Raw genomic sequence first — 20,493 nt, 5'->3', positions numbered from 1 at the left:
ACCATATTGAGCACCATATTATATGTGAAAAAATCGATTTCCAAAACGTGGTTAGTGGGCCCACGCTAGTTCACAAACTTTACTTACATTTATAAACTTCATTAGTTTTCAGTTTTTGTTTTTACATATAAGTGTTCCTTGACGTTTGAAGCTTAAAGTGCCCCTATTTAAGGGCGAAACCAAAAATTTTTTTTTGGGCCGAGCCAAACGGTCCATCGAACTTATCTGCATAGGGCCAAACTAAATCTGAATATAAAAAATGCATTACCAACCAAAATTTTTCAATTTTTGTAATATATTTTTTTTTCAAGTAGTTGGGGTGGGCTACGGCCTACGCAGCCCTCTCCCTCCGCTCCTGCCCCTAAGCTAGAAATTTCTAGCTCAGCAATTGATATTTGATATAAAATATTTATATTGATACTGAATTCAAATTCAATTCCAAGATCTGATCAGGTATTTATCTAAAACAGAAACAAATACAAATATGATTGGATGTCTTTTTATGAATCCAAATCGGATATTAGATTTCTTCGTCGAAGTTAATTTTTTTCTCCATATATGAGAGTAATGAGAAAACAGTTGCTCCATGTGCAACATATCTGCACCTTCCTCCCTCCTAAACAAAGCGTGCCGAGTCAAAAAGTCCCCACACGTCCTTTTCGTCAGAAAAGGACAAGACAGAACAAAATATGTCCCTGACAAGTCACCTGTGGGCGGAAATATCCCACGAATTTGAATATATTGTATAAAAAGTCGTGGAAAAGCTGGAAAGATTTTACCAGGAACTTGAAGAGATAACCTGCAAAGCTGTAGAAATGCTGAATAGGATTCCCCAGGAATTTGAGGGATACCAAATAGATTTGCAATAAATAAAAATAGAAAATGAAAAAAAACTGTTTAACATTAAAAAATAAAAAAATAAAAAAGTGAAAAAATGAAAAAAAAACATGTTAAAAATTATTTTTTTAAGTAAAAAAAATGCGTTTTTAAAGTTGTAAACGGCAATTTAATTTATCGTATTTTTTTTTGTGTTAAAAAAAACACGTTTTTTTGTGACTATGGAACTTACTTTGCATTTTAACTTTAGTTAAAAAAAGAAATGATAGTGATAGTTCCAGTTATGTTTATATTTTAAAGGGTGAGCATAAGAAATATTTCATTCCTGCTCACAAAAAAAGGAGAGGCAAAATCCTCACCCTGGAACATCTCGTGAGGGTCTAAGTCTGGTTTTGGTTCTTAAGAAAGGTAAGTAAGGTGTCAGAAGATTATCGATGACTCCTTTTTGCAATTGGTATACAGAAATTCGAAACGAAGAAGTGAGGAACACATTTCGCGAACCATTTTTGCCTTCATGATCACTTGATATCCTTAGAGCTGGTAAAATTTTAGAAGTTTTCGTTTGATTAGTCTAATGTACTTTTATTAACCCGACATGGGTTACATCAATGCATGCGCCATATGATAAGATGAAAGAAACAAGATAATTAAGTTGATGTCTATTTCTAACTAATTGCTATTAAAAAAAAAAGAAGTTGACATGAAAAGAATAAACAAGAAAGATAAGTGTCATATATTCGTCCGTATGACCCAAGAGTGACAGCTAAATGAAAATTTCACTAAAACAAATGCGCAAGAGAATGAGGGAGAGGGAGAGATGCTAAACAACGATGACCTTATTGTTGACATTCAGCCGGCAAAATGTGGATTGGTATCGTTTATTGCAAATTGAAAGAGAAAAGAAAATGAAGTATTGTTTACATCTTTTGAGCTGAAACTACAAGAGAAGATTATCAAAGCTCATAAACAAGAGACCAAGATGATGCAGACAAAGGAATTACAAGAGCGGTCACCATTTTAATTACATGTGGTAACAGTTCAACAGATGGAGCTAAAATTAAACTTTTGTTGAAAAAGCATGAAAGAAGGACTGAGCTCCCACATTTGGATGACACAACCCTTCGACTACTAGAACATCATTTGCATCAGATGAAGAGATTAATTAAGATTAACTCAAATTCATACATTTGATAGACCGGCTAAACTAGTTCTTCAATGTACCATCATCCACATTTCTTCTGCAATCACTCGACTCATGTATTGACCATATCACACCGCTTTCGAACTTCTCCTTTCCTCCCAACCTTCACTCCCACAATGCTCAGTTTGTCCATGGCGTCAACAAATGCATTGAAGAATGCAGTTTGGTTTCTGGCAAACAGTTCAACAAACACCTTGGTTCGCGGATCAGTGTAAAGAACCTGATCAGAAGCTAGCAGGCCAAGACCCTTTTCAAGGTTCTGGTAGTACATGTTATCAAATTTGCCTGGGGTCATTACATCATTAAACACAGACATGGTAGGGTCCTTGGTGTAGTTTGCACAGGCCTTCTGTAATGCTTGAGACAAGACTGTGTTCATGGAGGGATCAACAGGTGATGCACGGCTAAAGCTGTACAGCCTCTTGGCAAATTCTTTGCAATGAGAGAAGCCAATGGTGTGGGCGCCAATAAGGGCCACCATTTCTCCAATGGAGAATCCCTTCGCTGCAAAAACAGAGGCTAGCTGTGTTACAGTCATTGTTGGCAGAGGCAGATTGCTCTCTACACGAGAAGCATCAGATACACGGCCGTCCTTCCTGCCCAGCCTCACCTTGTAGTAAGGCCCTCCAGTCTGCCATCAGATGCCATAAACAAAAAAATAAGACATTGGTTAATCACATTCTTTTCAGGAGACCGAGCACTTTGTGAGTCTGAAAAAGTTGAATAAAGTAGTTTCTTCTTTTGGGCAATCAGTTTAAACAAGAAAGGAAACATGAAACCATCCTATTCATCCATAGTGGAAAGCACCTCCTCAATCAGTAACCCACTGATAAAAATTTTCCCGCAGTTTAAAAGACGAATAGCAGAAATGGGATGGAGATCTCCGTATTCTTCACGACATCTTTTACAATCCAATGCCACAAATTAGCAATACTTGATAAACTGCAATCCAACGAGAAGAGAAATACATGTGCAGAAAATATGCTTTATTGGAATTTTGCAGAAACTGCTGTATGGCATACAAAGGCTGAGGGAAAATGTGCAAACTAACCAGAAAGAGAAATGTTTCATTTACACAAGATGAATACTTGACAAGAGAGAATAGAACACCACATGTGAACCTCCTAAAATAATTTGCTTTTTTGCAAAAGGAATTTACAGAAACTGCAGTTTGACATTGATAAGAAAATTCCTACATTTTTCAAAATGCGAAACATTGATTAAGAAGTAAGCAAGTTTGTTTTCGCATGCAACTTTCAACAAAGCATTCCACCCACTTTGCAATCTCATATCGTTATATATTTATATGACACTGACACAAAGGTGAAAATGTGGCTTAATAGTTCAGTTTTATGAAGGAGCTTTTGCCTTTCCAGTGGAGTGAGTTCTATCCTTCATAAATCATCAGGAAATGTGAGAGTCCCGACACCAACTTCAGAACCTGTATTTCCACGTAATTATTCATAGGTACAGCATGAATCAACTAAAACACATATGTATCGTAAGAAATTCTCCGCCCGCTCAGATAAACATTCAGGTAATGAGGCAACATCAACCAAGTGTACCTAACTATTAAAAGTTCACCATTTCCACAAAAGTAACGTGCAGGCACTGAACAAATTCATATAAAAGCATGAATGTTGTCCTACCAAAATGCAAATTCCGAAGTTTCGTAAACATGTGAATGTTGAAAGCTAATACCAACATCTAGCAGGATGAAATTTGAATAATCGGAATCAAGTTGCTGATCTTCTTTTATCTCTATGTCAGCAACAATTCTATTCGTGAACTGATCCGTTTATAATGACATTTGTGACACGGAATTGCTTCAAAGAACGCAGGATACGCCATTTTCAGTTCCGTTTTTCTTTATAATTTGGTGATATAAGAGGACATAAAGCGCGATATATATTGAAGAGTCCTAGTGCCAACATGGAAAAAAAAAAAATCTCCAAAAAAGAATGGGTTCCGTGCTGCAATTGCATTCAGAATGCAAACGAATGAATTTGGTGTGCATGTTGCTAATGATGACAGGAGTTTCAGAGAGTTACTATGGTGACGAGGTCGCGAGTGGCAAGGGCGAGAATGTCGGCGCAGGAGACGGTGCCGGGGCAGCTGAACTCGAGCTGGGTCTTGGCACGGACGATGGCGTCGAAGCCGTCGCCGGGAAGGGAGAGGTTGATGTCTGCGTCGCGCTCGGCCTTGTTTGTGGGGGTGGAGGATAGAAGAACGGAGGCGTCGCAGCCATCGACGAAGCAATCGTGGAAGAAGAGGCGGACGGTGGCGCCGGCGGTGGTGGGCTGTAGGATCTGCTTCTGCACCATCACGTCCCGGACGATCTCCTCCACCTTTGGGCAGCTCTTCTCGTAGTAGTTGTAGGAGAGCCTGCCGTTTGCGGAGAGGCAGGAGAGCGAGAGGAAGAGGAAGAAGAGGAGCAGAGTCATTGTTCCCTCCCTTCCTTTTTTCCTCCTCAAAACTTCTTTCCTCTCCCCTGTTTCTTTCTCTCTCTCTCTCTTCCTCTCTTCTCTTCGTCGGAACTGCTTGTCTTCCTTTCTGGTTTAGTGATGGTGGCACTCGTCCTAGTTCCCCTCGTCCCGATGGAGAGAGCTTCTGGAGCTGAACAGGTAGAAACAGAGGCGAGGGTAGGAGATAGGCTTGGTGAGAGAAAGCGGCATTCGTTCAGTTTCTGAGGCGAGGAGAGATTCTAGAGAGAGAACAAAAATGTAGGCAGACGAAGAGAGAGGTGGAGAGTGAATATAGGAAGAGAAGTATAGGAAGAGAAGCATTTCTACAGGTGGGGAGTGAATCTAGAGAGAGACAGAGAGGGAAAACTGCCATGCTGCATGTTCCACTTCTGGAGGGATGTGGTCAATGGCTGCTCTGGATCCTCCGATCACGCTTTCCCTGTTTTTAATATTTTTCTTAAAGTTTTTTCGCCAAATAAAATCCTCCGGCCACTAACCTGAAAGTGGCTGAAATTTCTAATTTTGGTTCCCGTGCTCAAATTGTGTTAGCTAATACAACCGATATATTTCACAAAAAATTATCTTAAAAATAATTTTTAATTTATATCCAACTATTTATGTGTCCTCTGTCCTAGATTCAATTGCGTCATATCTTTTTTTATTTTGTGTCGCTAAAAATTGTTGCTCAAAACGGTTGTGGCCACGGTTTGCGGTGCATTGAAATACATTTTTAGCAACAGTTTTTAACGACACAAAATAAAAAACAAAAACCAACTAGCTACAAAGGTGGCCGACTGATTTGAGAGAAAGAGAGAGAGGTTGAAATCAGCTGGCTGCCAGAAGTTAGTGGGTGGCACAATATTTAGGACCGTTGCTAAAAATACCAAGCCACAAGAAGATTAACAATAGTTTATGGTATAACAATGGTTTATGTATATGACACTTCAATCTTGTCAATGTTGTTGCTTGATTAAAATCTAAAAATTTATCCATAAAAAAAAATACTTATTACACTAGTATTAGCGACAGCCTATGATACTAGAGCTGTTTATGATGGCTTCAGCAATCATTTATTATCCTTGTAAGACCACATTTTTAAGTTTTTAGCCATTCAACAACTGCTTGATTATATAATATATATATGCTTATTTGTATTGGAATTTGATGACTGTCTAATGGTCAGATGTTTTTTTTTTTTAAATTTTGTGTCATTAAAAGAGTTCATTAACGATCTCACCAATTACCGAGCCACAACTTTTAGCAAAGAAATTTACTTTTTACGACGATTTTTAGCAACAGCAAATGAGAAAACAACGTTAGGTTATAGAACCAGTTGGCTAGCTCATTTTAATTTCTTATATATATATATATATATATAGACACACGAGAACTCAGTACAATTTTAAAAATTTAACGAAATAAAATACTATTAACATAAAAATTATGCTCCTTCCTCTTTCCCACAAACTCCCGGTTTCTTCCGCGTGCACATCTCCACCCGTCTCGCGGGAAAGCGAAATGGTACGTTTCTTCCCTCGCATCGAACCCAAGTCGCCAAACTTACCGTCGTAAACTGTGAGGCACACACTGGTAACCCATTGGTCTCGCCTCACCGGCAGCAGCCACTTACCAACCTCGCTGTGGCGTTCGAGCTATTCCAATCTTCCACCCGCCGGCGGGTGAGAGGTAAGGATCTCCCTCTCTCTCCTTTCCTCCTTCTCTCTCTCTCTTCCCTCGCTGGTGAGAGGTTCCTGTGATGAACGGCACCCTGGAAGTGCAGGGGCCAAACGGTTTTCAAAAATCTTTCAATCGTTTATTCCGTTTTGAAGCATGAATTACATAGTGGGAAGCCTGGTTTAGGATTTTATGAATAATTCATAACAAACACAAAAACCAGATTTCATCGACGGAAAAATCAAGTTTTCACCGTTTCCCCAACCGGCCGTTCCTGCAACGGGCGGTAACTGCTGGATTTTCGGTTGATTATGGGTTCTTCGCCGGATGTGATGGGGATTTTTCTTTAAGGTGCTCTAGCATCGAGTTGACAAGGTACTACTCACTTATCAAACACCCAACTACCTCTTCACTCGTTTTTTTTCTGGTTTATCAAGATTTTGGGACTAGGTGAAATTTCCCCTCCTTGACCGTCTGTTGGGTGAGCTTTCTCTAGAAATCTTTTCCCTCTAAAACAAGAAGTGCAATCAAACACTACATAAAGGAAGCTGCCATTGAAAGTGCAGTAGGTCTCACTAGCATTTTTTTTTTTTCAAATATCTCTTAAAAGCCGTCACAGCCCCTGCGTTTGTTGGCCATGGACTGCCACGGCTGCGGCGTTAGCCTCTTTCTGTTTGCATCGACAGCCATGGCCGATGAACAAAGAGAGAGAGAGATGTACCGTGTCCGTGGGAGACATGATAAGGAAAACAATAAATGAGACAGAAACTAAACAATAATTGGGATTTTGCCCATTTACTTTTTTCCCACATGATTATGCATTTTGCATTGTTGTTGGGTTTTGGTTATCCTGTAAATTAAGAAAGCCAAATCAATGTTGTAAGAAGCTGTACAAAATTAAAGCGCCTCAAGGAGTTTTTTTAAAAAACGCCTTGAGGCAAGGGTGTGAGGCGCACGCATCCCTGAAGCGTGCGCCTCATATGCTAGAGGCGTACGCCTCAAGGTGTGGCACGTTTAGTGCTTGAGGCGTACGCCTCAAGGACATATTAATTGTTTTAATTAAAAAAATTAAAATTAAATAAAAATGGTTAAGAAGCTCAAATCATCTCTGAAGTTGAACCGTTGCAGCACTGCACGCTGTTTTTCTTCCTCCATTGCTAGAGGCTGGAGGCTGGAGCAGAGCAGCAGAGGTGCGGCCGGTGGACGGTTGGAGCCATCGCCCAACAACTGTAAGTCAATCTCTTTCAATCTCTTCTCCGCAACCTAAATTTGGTCATCTTTGAACACATGCATCGTTGATCCTTCGGCTGGGCAAAAAAGGGGAAAACTCAGTAGGGGAAACAACGGAGGAAGAAAATAGAAGCACAAGAAAAGGGCAAATAAAATAATACAAGTGAATAGTGGAAACTTTTTAGTTTTGAACAAATTTAATCAACAATTCATGGTGCTTGTTTATTTGTATGGTTGGTTGTTTTCCATTTGCATGCAACTGTGCAACCCATTGTTTTCCAAGTTCCTGTTTGAGCCCCAATTGATCTTTTTTAATGTCAAGTGAGACATTGAGGCCAACATCAATTGACGGGAGGCAGAAGGGGCTCTTTAAATTAGGACGGCTTGCAACTGTTGGAGTCTTGGAGACTCCCTTGAACACAACAAACCAACTAAATTAATCCCCCAGCAACTGAATTTGATTGGGGACTTATTCCCAAAGGAATCTCCTCTGAACATCTGATTCAAAAAAATGATGTAGTTTGGCAGGGCCTTGCTACCGTTACTTCATCGACGATCAATGTTAGATAAAGTATAGTAGATGGCTTTACAAGTGCAATAATCACTCCTAGTTCATAAGAGATAAGCTTCTGTTATGTTTCCTAAGAGCATAAGTTAGCCGTGAGTTTGAGGCAATCTTCTGTGCTGCACAAACCAACGACAGGAAAAATAAATTAGACAGAGGAAAAATAAACTCAAGACTTGGTATTAGAGTTAGGTTAGCTCTATCACCCAAGTTGGCTTTGAGTGTCAACTGGGTTTTTTTACAGGTTAGGTTGATTTCTGGTAGCTAGTTGGAGTATGTTAAACTGGAACAATTGTTAATGCTGGAAAGAAGATTGATCTGGAAAAAAAAAGAAGAGAAAAGAAAAAATTTAAAACTTAACACGTAGCTCAATTGGACTTTAATTCGTCCTACAAATCAGGGGTGTGATCCATGAGCACTTGGTTCAAAGTTGCTCTGGTATTGTTGATGGATTGGAAAATGATCACAATTCACACGTTCCAAAAGGTGGACATCGAGAGAAAAGGACCATTTGACGGGAAGGAGCTGCTCGGTCAATAATCCATATAGATAAAGCAGAACAGACCCAACATGAAAAAAGAATAATCTCTTAATGACATAACTCACCCTTGTCTTCTTCTATTTTGGATTTCATTTTGTCAATCACTTGTTGGATTTGGGGTCCGTTGTATTTTCTTGATTAATTTTTTGTGCTAATTATAGTTTCATTTTGCTGCCTAACCTTTTTAAAAGGGAGTGGTGTCAAGTTGTCAACGCCCACACACACACACACACACACACACACACACACACATATATATTCAGTCAATTGGAACTTGAAACATAGCTACCCACAAAGTGATGTTGGTTATTGGTCTACAAGTTGGATTTGGGGTCCGTTGTATTTTCTTGATTAATTTTTTGTGCTAATTATAGTTTCATTTTGCTGTCTAACCTTTTTCTTGTCTTCTTCATTAGTTGTGCACGAAATTTGTAATACGTTGTTACTTGTTAATAATTCAAAATTTTCAATTGGTGTTAATATTTGTTACATTATGTGTTGTTAATATTTGGGTATGCTTAGTATTTTGTGACTTTTTATACATGTAATTGAACTCATTGGATGCTTATTGAATTGTATTTGTAACACATTGTTTAGGTTTGAGAAAAAATGCCACGACAGGATCCAGCATGGGAACATTGTGTTGAAGAAGATCCTCACGATAAAGAGAAAAGGGGAAACTTGATATGCAATTATTGTAAAGAAACTTACAGAGGTGGTGTTTGCAGAATCAAACAAGCTGCCAAATAAGACTAATAAGTTGAGAAACTTTGTTTTATTATGCTCCAGAAACATATAACAGCTTATGTGATATTCATGTACAAGGAGGTGTTGTCGAATCAGTCTTAGCTAAAAAATGTTGTTAGTCTTTGTGAATTTATGCCTGTCGTATATTTAACTTAATTAGTGGAAAACTCATAATCCCATGGTTCTTATGATCACATGTTCACCACTTTCAGGTTTAACAATGGGACTAAATAAAACAGAAATAAATCTGAGGAGGTTGCTTTATTTTGCTCCTAATCAGCAGAATCCATCAAAACTTGTGCATGTAAGTTTTTTCTTGTAGCCTCGTTCCCCCATCTGATCTTGATTGATCTTTTTCATGTGTTCATCGTTGTGATTTGTCTTTTGCTCATATTTTGTTGAACTTTAAATATTGTTATGATGTCAATCTCTTTATCCAGCTAACTTGATGATATTCAAATAATCTCCATCAGTGGGATACTCCATTCTGACACCCATTGTATGCCCTTTTAAAAGGTTATATTGGACACTTGATAAAAATGCTCCTATTGCTGCAGCTTCAACTTTCAACCATATATCCCTGTGACGTGGGCAACAATTGCTTGTGCCAATGAGAGAACTAAACTTTACAATAATCAGGTTGATGCTTCATTGTTTGTTGAGGCTTGGTTTGTTTCAGTTAAGGTTCACTATTAAAAACTAGAAGTTGATTGGGTAAAGCATTCTGATATCGATCATGGTGAACATTTACTGCATGTTAAATGGTGACTGCTACACACACACACATATATAAATAGAGGGACAGATTAAGAGCCCAATAACTGCATCCCTTACTCTGTTCTCATGTGACAAAGGGTGACAGCATTTGTATCTGTCATTGTTTCCCTCCATATGCTTTCTATTTCTTATCATTACTTTCCTTACTAAATCTTCTATTTCCTTTAGTTATTGCAATTTTTTTGAGCTAAACTGCTGCTGTCAATAGTCAAAAGTAGCACACGGTTGGGGCACCTGTAGGGACTCATATTGGCTTGGAGAACATATTAGGTGTCTCATTTCCCATGTTAGTTCTTAGGCCTTAGCCCTTTTTATCCTAAAGCGGGCAATTCTTAAGGCAACAAGGTGGGAATGTTTGCACTTGTTTTTGGTTGCATGGCTGCAAGGGTCATAAAAAATATCTGTGCCCCCGGTCGTCTCCAAAATAAAAAAAAACCTAGTTTTTTAGTTTACATAAATGATTTGTTTGGATTATTAAAAGTCAGGATTACTTCACGGTGCAATGCTGAGGTCTAATGCTTTTATTTACATGAGATGCTTCCGAGTTTTCAGCATTGGCAGCATCTTTATCTGATACAGAGTACTTGGTCTCTTCATGGATGATGGCCAATGCATGTGTTTGTGACTTTCTTTCTTGTGCACTTTTTCATTTGTTCTTGCAGTATGTTGCTACTTCAAGGGAACTATTAGAACAGTTGAAGAAAGATAGTGCATCAGATGGCTTACCAAGGTTTGTTTAATGTTCACTTTCTCAATTTTATTTCCTATTGGTTGATGGCATTGCTTAGCATGATTTCCATTTTTAGAAAAATAAAATTGGTTTGTAAAACCTACTGTGGCCATGATTGCATTTAAAGGTGCTGAATTTTTTCTAAAATTTCTTATTTTGGATTTTGGAACTTTTTTTGATGACTTTATTTACTTGAATGCTATACTAAAATTGTTAAAATAATTGATTTTCTTCTTTTTGTGTCTTTTCACTAAACATTTGTTATTGACATCTGGTGAAACATTCCAGTCTAAAACCAAATTTTAAAGCATATTAGCATGCAGAAGCTTTTCTTCACTAAAAATTTACAATTATAGTATACTTATGCAAAGTTTTGGTGAGGTTTTCCGTGGTAGCTTTTCAAAGCATGGCTTTTCTAACAAAGATCTTGGAAGTGTTAAAACTTGAAACAATAGATCAATGAACCTAGTTATGAGATGATAGTTTTATAGTATTTTTTCCAAAGATATTAAGAGCAAATAGAAAGTTCCATAAAATATTGGATAAACAGAAAGGGAAAAAAATTCCACATTTAAGGACCTGAAAGGGAGATTTATGAAAACATCAGGAAGGATTTGAGGATGTATCTCTGGATAAATGACATCGTATTTTAGTTCTTGGCTAGATTTAATACTATTTTGATATTTTGTCACCAATATTAGCTGGCTTGAAATGATGTCAATGGTGCTTTTAGAAGGTTGGCCACGTTGCTGGCTGTGGTTTAATGACATTCTTGTGCAATATTACATGCATCTTTATATGAGGATAGGCAAAAGGAGTGCATATGAAGGTTTCTAGTCAGTTCTTTTTTTTTTTTTTTTTTCAAGTTCTAAATGCTACCCATGGGAATGTAGCTGATGATTGTTATGCATGTTTTTCGTGAATACCATAAATGTATGATTTGAATAAGTTTGCTTGTGGTTGTCTTGTGATGATAAATGACAATCTTGTTGGAGTTTCACCTTAAAAATTTTTGTTGGCACTATTTCGCTTGTTGGTATTGATAAAACAGGTTTAAGCTTTCAAGAACATCATTTGTTTTGGGTCCGTCCCTAAGTCACACGGAGTACCCGTATGGTACCGGTACGACCCCGTATGGTACCGGTATGGGTACGCCACTCAGTACGCCTAAGGTGCTGCGTTGACCGTACACCGAAGGTCATTTTTGACCTTTTTTGGGCATGGTCAACTTTGACCAAGTCCAAATGTGTCATTTTTAAATTTTTAACGATTATTAGATTTTATAGTTTAAAACCATTTTAACGTTAAAAAAACGAAACTTTGAAACCCTTAAAACATGTTTTCGTTTAAGGGTTTCTCTGTTCTCTTCTCACCAAGCGACGGTAGACGGCGATCAGCGACGGCAGGAGGCAAACGGTCACGGTATTTTGTTGTTTTTGTCCTTTTTCTTTTCATTTTCATCTGCTCCACCCCTGCCTTTGCTGCCGGTGACGACAAACAGCGATCTTGCGTTTGTCTTTTTTGTTACCTTTGTTCCTCATTATGGTTTTAGTTTCTATTTTCTATTTTTGGTTCTAGTTTTTGTTTTTGTGTGTATTATCGATGTTTGGTTCCGCCCCAGACTTTGCAGCCAGCGACGACGAGCGACAGCAGACGTCTGTTTTTTCTGTTCCCTTTGTTCCTCATTATGGTTTTAGTTTCTATTTTCTATTTTCGATTATTGTTTTTGTTTTTGTGTCTATTATTGATGTTTGGTTCTAGCTTTGGAATTATTCAATGTGTTGATACTTGATAAATGTGTTCGACAACCGGTTTGAGTTTCCTTTTGGAGATTTATCATCTTTGAGTCTTCCCTAGTTATTGGTGTGATATATCATTTCGTGAGAGGGTTCTTCTATTTGGAATGATCCATTTTTCTATTGGTTCTGCATTGTAGCTCTTTTGCTAGGTGTGAATATGTTATCTTATTTGAAATTTTGTGTGTAAGGCCGTACCCCGGTACCCAAGTTTTTTAAAAATAGTCCGTACCCGTACCAGCACCGACACCCGTACCCGTACCCGTACCCGTACCTATGTGACATCCAAACAAATATTAATGCAGTGATGGCAATTAGATTGTTCCTGCAATATGAACTAGAAAAACCAATGATTTGGAGCAATCTTATTTGATCTTTCTTGAGTTTGCCTACCATTTTGATGTCTAAGATAACTGAATTGATATGGTTGAAAACTTGAAAGTGCAACAAGATACTTGTGGAAAGACCAAAACATACGTTCTGTCCTATTGTAGATTATACCTTTGTCATTTCAAATAAAATAATGAACAAGTTTATACAAATAACCTGAAACTACTGTCTTCCACTAAGAGGACACCTATGTAATTAGTAGTTATCTTTAACAGCATTTTCATGACTGCCCCTACCTGTTGAACCGGTGAACTTATGCAGTGGTAAAATATGAAGAGCCAACAAAAGCTTAGATCACAAGATTGGGACTTCCAAGTTGAAGAAGGTCAACAGATCAATGTCAGCAATGCTTTTGTCACGATCTAGTGTAAGGCTGGGCACCGGGCCAGGCCTGCGCCGGGTATCCGGCCCGACTTGGGCCCGGGGCCTAGGAAAAAGGGACCCGGACCGGCCCAACTCGTTATCGAGCCGGCCCAACTCGTTATCGGGCCGGCCCGAGTGGGTCCGATATTTTTTTTTAATTTTTTATTAATATATATATATTTATACTATTATATTATATTATATTTTAATTAATTATATTTATATATTATTTTATATTAAAAATATATTTTTGAATTTAATCAGGCCGGGCCCGGTTTTTGGATGTTGGGTCGGCCCGGGCCGACTCGTTATCGGCCAGGCCGGCCCAATGCCTAGGCTTAATCTAGTGGAGTTCTGCTTGACCTTGGTTGCCTGTCTAATAAAAAATATGATGAGAAGTGGATTGAGTATCTAACCTTTCGTATTAAATCTTTAATAACTATATTCTTGATGGAGTTTAAACTCATAACATGTTGTTCAACATTTTGCTTGTTGGTATTGCTGAAAAGCGTTTCAACTTTTAAGAACATCATTCTTTTGTCGGTTGAAAAACAATTAATGCAGTGACCTAGTGTTGGCCATTGGGTTGTTTTTGCATTATTGTGAACTAGAGTTTTTAACAATTTTAATGCAATGTCATTTTGTTTTTTCTTGATCTTTTTTACCAGTATGACAAACTAAGGCAATTAATTTGACATAGTTGTAAGTCCAACGAGATAATCGGGAAAAGACCAAAACGTAAGTTCTCTCCTTTTGTAGCTTCCTCACTGTTGCGTTTCAAATAAAATAGTGAAGAAGCTTATACACATGATACGTGAAACAGCTAGCTTCCACCATTTACAATCAACTATGTCATTTGTAGTTTCTTTTAACAGCATTTTTTTGTGATTGTCCCTTACCTGTTGAAGTTAAGAACATATGTAGCCAAATCACATGAGTCTAAGTGTAGGTACGGTATGACGGGTACGGACACGACAATTTAAAAAGTGTGGGTATGGGATTACAATGCTGAGTGCACACACACATATACACCATGTTCTGAGGATGCAGATCCTGCATTCAGAAGGAAAACACCAGTCTAGTGGATTTACCCTTTGAGTTCATTATGAACTTGTTATAAAATGCTAATGCTACAGTCTTACAGCTCTTGAAAAGTCTAGTTTCTTTGTTTTTTGACAGGCTTTTATAATAGGTTCAAAAGTCAGTATGTAGTATGTACCATCAATATGCCTGGTGTTAAATGCAGTCGACTATTAGAAATGATTATGACATTTATGGCTTTTATGGTAAAACTCAAAATAGGCGTAAATGCTTATATATGTCAATTACATTAAAAATTAAAATAGGCACAAAGTCTGTTTATGTTAACCATAGGGATAAATACAACTTCAAATATGCCTATCATAAGCATAGTCAACATGATCTACTGTCAGTTTATGACTTTATGTATTGAATTGGGTCCGTTCGAGACCAGATCCACAACATGGCCACTAAAGCAGGGTATGTGGGCCTCAACACTGTCGTACCAACACAGGTATGCCAGCATACCCATGTTACATAGATATGCAGTGATTAAATATGAGGAGCCATCAAGTGCTTAGATGACAAGGTTGGGAAATGTTTTGCCATGATCTAGTGGGGTTCTGCCTAACCCTGGTTGTTTGCCTAATAAAAACATATGATGAGAAGCAGATCAAGTATCTTATTTTTTGTATCATGACTTTATGAATTCATAAATTCCAGCTTGAGCAGTTGCAGCATACTCAGGTTGGAGTTTTTCTTTTGAATAATTATAATAGCATGCTACAATAATTTGCAGAATTTTATGAGTACTTGTTTTACCATGCCGCACTTTTGACTTGGTTATATCTGAGATATTGAACGTTTAAGGTGATCAATTGAATGTTAAGATGAAACCTGAAAGTAACAATTAAATTGGTCCTAGTAAGATGTGTGTGAGAGAGGCCGGTGAATCAGTGTCATGATATATAATGTCATGGTCGAATGGTTATTATTATTATTATTATTATTTTTACTCTTTGTCTCTAAAAATCATTGTAGCAAGTGCATTTGCGATGGGCCGACAGCCAATTGCTTGGCTACGGTTTTCAGCAACAAAATGCACTTGTTGCAACAATTTTTAGTGATACAAAATAAAAAAATAACCATCTGGCCATAGAGGTAGCCTTCTGCTTAGTAGCGCACAATGCTTAGCCACCTGCTTTCACTTGTTATATACAAACTTTAATCCATCTATAGATTGTTAGTTTGTATATTTTTATATAACTTTTTACATGCACATACATGCACACATGCACTCAAATCCACTGGTATGCTGCATGTTCACATGACATAGTTTCAACTTGTTTCTTAAATTTTCAACATTTTTCTGTTCATGTTTTTATCACCAACATATAAATAATAATCTTTCAGCTGTTCCTTTATCTTTCTCAAAGATCTTCTCTGGCTTTGAATATGCAGTATCTCTAAAGTGAACTTGAATGAATATTCCGAGAGAATTGAAGCACTTGCAGCTGCATTAGCTTCCATGGTATGCATGATATATCTTCTAGTCCACTCACAAAATTTCGACTCAATGTTAGGTTCTTTACTTAGAACATGCTCCTGCCCGGGTTGTATTGTCAATCTGCTTACTTTTGTTCTGCTTTACTATTAATTTTGCTTCCCAAGTGAGAGGATTTGATTATCTTGAGAGAAGCAAGATCAAAATTGGGAACAAGAAATTCTTCTCAAGGATATTCTTTTAAATTTTTAGTTTTTTGATGGTTTACCTGAGGTCCAGAACAATGGTTACTAGCAGTTTATTTCATATCGGGAGATAGCTGAAAAGGAATTCACTTGAGAAGATGTTGGAATGTTAACATAGCCCTTACATTTTTTTTTTTTTGCCTTGATCAGAGACCAAATGACGTAGTTCAGGCTGAGGTCCACGAGTTGAAAGAATCAGGTGACATCCAACCGGAAGAAACACTGCCAAGACCAGAGCCAAGTCAAATGAACAAGCCCTCATCACAAACTCTTAGAAGGAGATTTGTGTGAGTATGGTAGGTGCTGAATTATGTTGAAACATTATGGAGTTCTGAGTTCTATAAGACTTAAATGCAGGTCTAACTCAGAAGGAGACGCCAAGGTTTCTGTCAGCAATTCCTCTGCTAGGTTGGACAGTTCTGCTCAGGAGCACATAGAGAAGCATCGGTAATTTTTATTTGCTTAAACGATTCTTACTTCTGTTGTGATGGGAATGATGGTCAAATGTCTTCACTGAGAATTAGTAAAAGAAACCATAAGTTTTCCTTTTAAGTTTGGAATGTTTCATTGCCTGCTTGTTTTGTAATTTGCAAACCACTTTGTTTTCTGCAAACAAAGGCAAAATGTTACATGGATTTGTTTCCACAAATTCATCTCTTGAATTTTCCTAAAGAATATCATTTTGTCAAAGCAAAGTCTAGCTAAACTCATAATATAGCAAGTTTTATGCCAACTTCACACAATTGAATTCAGCAATCTCATCTTTTGGGAGTCTTCCATTTAGACTGTAGTGGTTCATAGGGTGCTCAGGTGATTAAATGCCACTTCACTCAAACCTGAAACTGACTTGGACTGCCACACTCTTGGCCATGTAAATGTAATGCATTTTCTTGTTTCATATATAAATTTGGGAGCAAATAGCTCATGGCATGGCCTCCCATCATGGTGTTCTGCGACGTTTGTTACCATTTTACCTGGGTGCTAGTGTTGAAGGATTGCTTCTGCAATTTGGATGATGAGAGGCAGGGCTTTATTATATACATGATTGATTTGCTTAAGCATTTTTACATAATTATTTGAAAAAATAAAACCATTTTTTCTTAGGTTGGAAGAAATGCTCAGCATCACAGATATAACAGTTGGCCTATTACAGGCGAAGGATTGAATAGCATTGTATAATGATAGTTAGCCGGTGCATTCCTTCTGTTTGATCTGCAGAAATCAGAGGTGGATTTTCTCTCAGCTTTTAAACCAAAATAAAAGGAAAAAGAAGATAACATTTTCAACTGCTCAAAAATATTTAGATATCAAATTTGGATACATAATTTGTGTTCATGAGATGATGTATCGGTCCAATTATCTCTGAGATGATGTAAATTTCTATATCCTTCAATGGAACTTATTATCTTATTTTGCTTCCATTGTTAAAAAAGGATTTGATAAAAATAACTGTTCAAATAATGTAAAGGGAGTGCCATACTCTTTCATGATCAAGATGCATGATAAGCCATGTGGTCTGGAATTCCACCTGTGTATTCACCTTGGATTAGTAGCCACCCGATGAAGTATGGGGCTATATTTTCTATTTGCTGTTCTGTGTGTTGGAATATATTTCAGTGATGTAGAGTTCTCAAAGCAATCCACTGATTTCCTATGCTGGTATAATAGGAAACTACAGGAGGACCTCACAGATGAAATGGTTGTCCTAGCACGGCAGCTAAAGGAGAGCAGCCTGTTGATGAGTCAATCGGTGAAGGAGACTGAGAAGGTATTATAATCTAAGTTCAGTTACTTGCTTCTGCTTTGCAAACATCAGATAGGTTCTGGAGTTTTTAGACTTTTTTTGGTATCAACCAGCCAATTTTGGTGTCAAAAGCATTTCGTGGCTGAAAGCTGGTTTTGAACTATCAGCTGCTTTCACAATTTTCAGCATCATTTAATGTTTGTAGCAAGCACATGACTGATCCGGAAAGATGGTTGCTTGAGCTAAGGTCATGCTATTAATTTTTTAACCAAGGGATCATAGGCTTAAAGTCCATTCGGGACATCTACTAACTAGCTTGACCATCAAAAAGAAAGAAAGAATGAAAAGCCAATGGCAAGCATGCAGTCATCAACCTGATGATTGAGTTCTCCACATTGTGGGTATTATGGTGTTCCAACAAGCTTGTGACCTATCAGTCGACTTGCATGTAATAAAGCAACTTATGAGCATTTTTTTTTACTTCCTTTTCTTTTCATGAGCATTTTTTCCAAACAAAATAAGGCAACTTGCATCTCTATTTGGCCTCATAAATTGTTCTTCACCTGCCATAATTCTTGGTTTTGGAGGATCCAGAGTAAAATATATAGTTGGTTTGGAACAAGAGGGCTAAGAACGTAATTATCCACTTCCTGAACCCATTTGCTTGTTCTGTTGGATATATATCAGGATTTTTTGAAACTGTGGTTTTCCTTTTCATTAGCATTTTTTCCAAACAAAAGAAGACAACTTGAGCCTCGTTTGGCTTCATAAATTGTTTTTCACCTGCCATAATTCTCGGTTACTTTTATAGGATCCAGAGTAAAGTATATAGTTGGTTTGGAATAAAAGGGCTAAGAGCATAATTATCCATATCCTAAGCCCATTTACTTGCTCTAAAAGGTATTAGGATATACAAAAAATTTCTTACGGAGTGCAAGCTCCTAATGCATCTTTTTGCCCTTCAGATACTTGATTCTACTGAGAAAGCTGTGGAGCATAGTCTAGCGAGCACTGGCCATGCCAATACGCGTGCAATGGAAGTCTACTCACGGAGCTTCAACACTACATGCTTCACATGGCTCTTGATCTTTGTCATGAGTTGCGTGTTTGTCATGGTTGTGCTTCTTATTCGTGTTACTTGAAAAAGCGGTCTTCTGGATAATCATATTCCATGTGCTACAGTATCATGGCTCTGCATTATCGTGCAAGTGGATTTCTAAATTTTCAGGAAGCTTGGAAGATTTCCGGTGCAATTCCACCAGCTAGTCAATCTTTTTTCATGCGTGCTTGTTATGGTTGTGCTTCACATAGTGCGTCAAGAAAAGTTTTTCCCCTGATCGCCATGATGCTTGTGTTACGTTTGTCTCAAAAGAGGTTTTCATGGCTTCTTTCGCATCAGTCTGCAGAAGCTGGCTTTGAAGAACTGTCCTGAGCATGTGAGATGGCATGTAACTCCATAGCTAGTACATCTTTTAGAATTTCATAGGGTACAGCTGAAGGCTTGCTGCATGGCAGAGTGTAGGTACTGGACTGATGAAGCCTTCTGTCACTTGTCATGTGTCTTAAATTTGGCTGTAATTAGTATGCAACCAAATAAAAATTTGATACATGTATATATGTTCCCTTTGCAGAGTCTCACCCTTGCTCTTTTTGTTCATAATTATATGCTTCACAGGCATTCCTGGTCAGATTTATGCTTGAGGTTTGCGCCTTCTGTGTACGTAAGTTGACTTGTTAGAATGAACTGATATTTAGGAAGACCACCTCTACGGAATTATAGCTGCAAATTCCGGATAGAAATAGGTGAGATACGGGTGTCTCACAATTAAAATATGGGCTAAAAGATTACCACAAAAATTAATGTCAACATGTTAGTGTGTTTGTAAATAGTTACTATGTGCGGAACATATTTTGGAGAGCGTGTAAGAGAAAAACTACAATCGAGCCATTTAATCTTGACAACGGTTGCTGTTAACCGAAGGGCCGAGGCAGTAGCATGAATGAAGCCGTGACAGTATCGATCTTCTCAATATCAATGACAAAATCGATCTGGTCATGGCTTCATTTATGCTTGATTGATTTGGATAATGGCAACTGTTCAGTTCTCTCTAGTTCTTTCATTCCCACCATCCCCAACCATCGCTTTCCTCCTCTCTCCCACAGTTTCGCGACTTTTTCATCGTCTCTCCCACTCTCCCTCTCCGTTCTCCATCTCCGAACCTCTGTATCTCCCTTTCTCATGGCCGATCGAGAGAGAAGATGGTCCTGCGTTGGATGCCCTTGATTTCTTCCTCCCTTGCTCTCCTTTGTGCCCTCTTTCCTTCCCGCACACTCTATTGTAGAGGTTGTAAATGTAGATGCTAGATATTATAAAAAGAGACAAATGAATATTAATAGAAAAAAGGAGTAGTAAAAGATATAGAAAAAGGTCAAGGGACTTCCTTGTGAGGTGGATGGTTCCATTGGATCCGGATCCATCGATGCTTGCAGAGCAAGGGTGATATTAGTGGCAAAATGGGAGGGATAAAAAGGGAGGGAGAGTGAAGGAGCAGGAGCTATAGAGGGATTGAAAGCTGGAGAGTGGGAGACAACGAAGGGAGAGAGTACACATTCTGTGATCTTTTACTGATGAATTTTTGAAAATTTTAGCCGTGCAACAATTAT

The 20,493-nt window shown here is 38.0% G+C and overlaps 2 protein-coding genes across 5 annotated transcripts; one reads left to right on the top strand and one right to left on the bottom strand.

Moving 5' to 3' along the window:
• Positions 1 to 1,731: 1,731 nt before the first annotated feature.
• Positions 1,732 to 4,839, bottom strand: LOC116258982 (peroxidase 31-like). Its single transcript, XM_031636546.2, has 2 exons — positions 4,090 to 4,839; positions 1,732 to 2,669 (listed from the first exon to the last, which is right to left on the bottom strand). Exons 1-2 carry the CDS (start codon positions 4,480 to 4,482, stop codon positions 2,091 to 2,093), a joined length of 972 nt encoding a protein of 323 aa, XP_031492406.1. The 5' UTR covers positions 4,483 to 4,839; the 3' UTR covers positions 1,732 to 2,090.
• Positions 4,840 to 5,970: 1,131 nt separating this feature from the next.
• LOC116258983 (uncharacterized) lies at positions 5,971 to 19,467 on the top strand. 4 transcript variants are annotated; one of them, XM_031636549.2, is made up of 10 exons: positions 5,971 to 6,189; positions 7,339 to 7,406; positions 9,111 to 9,228; positions 9,473 to 9,564; positions 10,700 to 10,767; positions 15,798 to 15,867; positions 16,236 to 16,372; positions 16,443 to 16,532; positions 17,754 to 17,853; positions 18,795 to 19,467. In XM_031636549.2, exons 3-10 carry the CDS (start codon positions 9,123 to 9,125, stop codon positions 18,969 to 18,971), a joined length of 840 nt encoding a protein of 279 aa, XP_031492409.1. In that variant the 5' UTR covers positions 5,971 to 6,189; positions 7,339 to 7,406; positions 9,111 to 9,122; the 3' UTR covers positions 18,972 to 19,467. The 4 variants fall into 4 exon arrangements, with proteins under 4 accessions (XP_031492409.1, XP_031492408.1, XP_031492412.1 ...); XM_031636548.2 differs by having other exon boundaries at positions 7,306 to 7,406; XM_031636552.2 differs by lacking the exon at positions 9,111 to 9,228.
• Positions 19,468 to 20,493: the final 1,026 nt, after the last annotated feature.

Source organism: Nymphaea colorata, chromosome 8, assembly GCF_008831285.2.
Source record: "Nymphaea colorata isolate Beijing-Zhang1983 chromosome 8, ASM883128v2, whole genome shotgun sequence".
Classification (NCBI taxonomy): Eukaryota; Viridiplantae; Streptophyta; class Magnoliopsida; order Nymphaeales; family Nymphaeaceae; genus Nymphaea; species Nymphaea colorata.
This window is presented reverse-complemented; position numbering and strand designations above follow the sequence as displayed.

Coding starts and splice junctions, on each gene's coding strand:
- LOC116258983 (XM_031636549.2), top strand. CDS start 9,123: ATGCCACGACAGGATCCAGCATGGGAACATTGTGTTGAAGAAGATCCT. Junction 15,868..16,235: donor CAGCTGCATTAGCTTCCATG/GTATGCATGATA, acceptor TGCCTTGATCAG/AGACCAAATGACGTAGTTCA. Junction 16,373..16,442: donor ACTCTTAGAAGGAGATTTGT/GTGAGTATGGTA, acceptor ACTTAAATGCAG/GTCTAACTCAGAAGGAGACG.
- LOC116258982 (XM_031636546.2), bottom strand. CDS start 4,482: ATGACTCTGCTCCTCTTCTTCCTCTTCCTCTCGCTCTCCTGCCTCTCC. Junction 2,670..4,089: donor CTCGCGACCTCGTCACCATA/GTAACTCTCTGA, acceptor ATCTGATGGCAG/ACTGGAGGGCCTTACTACAA.